This window comes from Eremomyces bilateralis (assembly GCF_010015585.1).
Source record: "Eremomyces bilateralis CBS 781.70 unplaced genomic scaffold P152scaffold_76, whole genome shotgun sequence".
Taxonomy (NCBI): domain Eukaryota; kingdom Fungi; phylum Ascomycota; class Dothideomycetes; order Eremomycetales; family Eremomycetaceae; genus Eremomyces; species Eremomyces bilateralis.
The window spans coordinates 94-4,039 of record NW_022985142.1 but is presented as its reverse complement, the minus strand read 5'-3'; the positions used below and the strand labels follow the sequence as shown (position 1 = coordinate 4,039).

Sequence of the window (3,946 nt, the reverse complement as noted above, 5' to 3'; positions counted from 1 at the left end):
CTGTCAAGGATTGGTAGTCCTGGGTGATATTGGATTGCTGTAGGCAACTGAATAGATCAAGAAGTCTGTATCAACGTATTTGTATTGTATGTAATCGTGTAATGTGTAACAGCGCGAATCGCTACCGTTGAGAGTTGGTAGGATTCGTGCGGGGCATTATATACCTCAAAAGCGGGGTAAGGATGAAAGATAATCCGACCTGGGCCCAAAGGGCCCAAATGGCTCATGCAGATAGTGAATCTTCACAATACCCCCTTTCTAGGGGTTGCTCGTCCCGAACAGCCCAAGAAATTTCGGTGATGCCCAAATGACTGTGTTAAAAGGTAAGAATTCCTGAAACTTGTAGAAAATTCTGCCTATGTAAGCAGAGTCTTGGCACCCGGTTGCACTTGCCAAAAACACTTCAGTCCACTTTTTCTTGAATTCCGTTTTGACCATTTCGACCCACTTGATCCGTTTGGACCCATTTGGACCCGAAAAACCGGTAAGGTCCCAATGTACCAGGAAGCCCTGCATTGGTGCATTCAGGTCCAAAAGATCCATTTCTGGTCTAGCTGACGCTTTCTAGTCGTGATGTCATCCCTTCCGCGCCAGCAGATCGCGTCCAAGTCTGATTCTGACTCTGACGACGGTGACGGTACTGCTGTCCCCTACTCTCCGGCTGCGCGAAGCAAAGGGTTCCGCGAAGCTGGGATCAAGTCCGCCAAGACTCAGAAGCCATGCACTTTCCCATGTTATGAGTGCTTGCGGTCTCTTGCGACTCTTGAGGATCCCAACGACTGGGAGTTGTGCCGTTTCCCTGCTCCTTCGGAGCATGCAGCGACGACGGCGACAGCTCGATGTGGGAATTGCCTTGCGAGAGCAGGCAATCAATGTGTTCAGGTACATTGTTGACCTCTTTGTGCCCTTTCAATTTAGGCGAGTGCTAATTGTTGGAGATTGAGTCCAGTCTTTGGAAATCGCTTGCTCCTTTCGTCCTTGCGGTCCGAACTGCGATCGAACTTAACCAACCGGTACCTGCGAGAGCCTTCAACACCATTCGAGAGATGTACGATGGCTTGCAAGGCCGGAACACGCGCATCTTTGGCGTTTGGCGCCTTCATAGCGGCACATCGGTTCCTGGTGTTTTGACTCCACTCTCCAAGCCACAAAAGGATAGGAAGAGGAAGAAGATGGACATTGTGAGTCATTCCATGCGATCTTGGTGGTTTCGATGCTAATAGGATCCCATAGGACGCACTCGTTGCTAAGATGGACCACATAAACGCGATGGCTCTCGAGACGAACGCAGAGCTGCTGGATTTGAAGCAAAGGCTTGCCGTGGCGGAGATTCAACTTGTCAACCACTCGTCTCACCTCGAGAAGCACCAACGATGGTTCAAGCGGGTCCAAAAGGGACTTTCCGGCACCTTCAGCGCCTTGAACCTCCGTCTCTCCACGAAAGGTGTCATTCAGGTTGTTGAAGAAGACGATGGAAGCCATTCGTTCAACCATTTCAAGGCCAGAAAGTCGAATTTCGCTGGTCAGCTCTTCAAATCCACTGCTGTGGATGGTGAAGCCCAGGATTCTGGCGATGATAGGCCTTTCGTCATTCCTGATACTGAGGAGGAGTAGACAGGTGGAGTTGGTACCCAAAGGTACCATCGGGTAGAGTACGATTCGAAACGCGCCACTGCGATGGCGGTAGGTCGAAACTCATGTTATTAGCGGCATAGCTTAGCGAAACATAGCATAGCGTAGCCTTCTGGGCAAATGGGACCTCATACTTCTCTTCTGATCCAGGTGATCTTGGCAGAATAGGTTCATCAGTGCCCAAAGGACCAAACGTGACAATCGCACCATGAGCTCGCTAAAACCCTTCCAAAAAACCCTTCGTGGGGAAAAAGGAGGGAAAGAGTTCTCATGCCTTACGCGGTCTGCCACGCTTCTTTGGTGGTCCTTTAGCAGCCTCTGGCTCTTGACGCTTCCTTTTGGACCCCCTTAGGCCCATTCGGCGCTCAAAGGCTGCCATAGCCGACTTGGAGATATGTTCGGCTGGTTCCCAAGTGTTTTCGGACTCATCATAGCCCTTCCACTTGATCAGATACGTCCAACGACCCATACCGTCTTGTTTCTTCTCTAAGATTTCCTCAACCACATACGTGTCCTCCGTGTCCTGCGAAACGATCTGCGTCGGTGCCTTTTGCGCCCTATCCGTGTCCTTCGCAGCGTAATGCGGGTGCAAGAGTGAAATATGGAACACATCGTGGATTTGGAGCGTCTTTGGCAGCTTCAGGCGATAAGCATGACTACTGACCACCTCCGTGATCTCGTAGGGGCCAATTTGCTTATAGTCAAGCTTCTTGGATGGTCTTGTCGTGTTAATGTTGGTTGTTGCAAGGTAAACCTTATCTCCAATGGCAAAACGATGATCTTGATGGGTCTTGTCGTACCCTCTGGCGTGGCTTTCGACTGCCCTAACCAGATTCTCACGCATAGCCTTCTGGAGGCTGAGAATGCGTTCCGCTCGATCTGCAGCAGGTACATTGATACCCTTTTGGTACCGTTCGCCGGGCATTTCCCCTCGTCGCGGATGTTGACCATTGTTCGCCACAAATGGTGTCATCCCGGTAGTAGCATGAACTGAATCATTGTAAGCGAACTCCGCAAGGGGTAAATGTACTGCCCAATCGTCCTGTTCATAGGAACAATAACAGCGAAGATACTGCTCGAGCGTCTGATTCTGTCTTTCGGTCTGGCCGTCTGTCTGTGGGTGGTATGCTGTAGAGAATTTGCACCTAACGCTGAGGTGGTAACAGAAATTGCTCCAATACCCACCCGTGAACAGTGGTCCGCGGTCCGAAACGATTGTTTTTGGCACTCCATGTAAGCGTATGATCTCCCAAATGAACTCTTCAGCTAGTTCGGGGGCTTTTATGGTCTTTGTTGCGGGTATGTAATGTGCCATCTTTGTGAACCGATCAATTATGACGAGAACAGAGTCATACGTCCGCCCTCTGCACTTAGAAGGCGGCAAGTCTGTGATAAAGTCGAGTGCAATGTCGCACCAGGCCTTGGTAGGAATAGGCAGTGCCTTTAGGACCCCAAAGGTCTTCTTCCGTGGCGCTTTGGCTCTCGCGCAGGCCTCACAAGACTTGACGTAATCTTTTGTGTATGCACGCATCCCTGGCCACCAGAATGTCCGGCTAAGGAGCTCAAACGTCCTTGTGAATCCGAAATGGCCTGAAAGAGGATCGTCATGACACTGATGGAGTACTCGCAACCGTATTTCGCCCGCTGGGACGTATATACGGTCGCAATAGCGGAGAAAGTCTCCATCGACCCGCCATCGCTTCTGAATGGCAGCGATGCTCCGACTCCGACTGCTATCAGGCTCTAACTGCGTGGCATCTGCCTCTATGGACTTGCGCAGCTCTTCTGCGTACTGATCAGTGCCCATGGCACTTACGATAGCACTAGAAACCGAGTCTGACGGCATATATGTCGTTTCCTGTCCAGGCGCGCCTGTTCCCACGTACTGGATAGGAGAGGTATGAGGTTGCGCTTCCTCTTCCTCAGCAACACTGAATGCTGCAAGATATGCTTCAGATATCCCTAGTGGAGTGCCTTCACTCTGGGGAGACGCCAACTGGCGCTGAAGCGACGCGAGCACTCCGTCGAGCGTCTCGTCTTCACCTTGTCGACCCTTTTGGGCCTCTTTAAGGTAATCCGGCCGACGGGATGGGGCATCGGCCGGATTCAGCTTCCCTTGCCGGTAGGTGAGCTGAAAGTCGAAGGCAGAGAGCCATTCTGCCCAACGAGCTTGCCTTCTAGTCAACTCTTTGGTTGTCATGAAGTAACGGAGATTATTATGATCCGTAAGCACCTCAACCTTGTACTTGGCACCTTCAAGGTAGTGACGCCAGTGCTTAAACGACGAGACAATTGCAAGCATCTCATGGTCGTG

The 3,946-nt window shown here is 51.1% G+C and overlaps 1 protein-coding gene across 1 annotated transcript; it reads right to left on the bottom strand.

Annotated features, from left to right (window-relative positions):
- Nucleotides 1–961: 961 nt before the first annotated feature.
- On the bottom strand, nt 962–1,772 carry P152DRAFT_324289 (uncharacterized protein). The gene has a single exon (XM_033675228.1). The coding sequence runs from the start codon at nt 1,642–1,644 to the stop codon at nt 1,030–1,032; it is 615 nt and encodes a 204-aa protein (XP_033529449.1). The 5' UTR covers nt 1,645–1,772; the 3' UTR covers nt 962–1,029.
- Nucleotides 1,773–3,946: the final 2,174 nt, after the last annotated feature.

Coding starts and splice junctions, on each gene's coding strand:
- P152DRAFT_324289 (XM_033675228.1), bottom strand. CDS start 1,644: ATGGTACCTTTGGGTACCAACTCCACCTGTCTACTCCTCCTCAGTATC.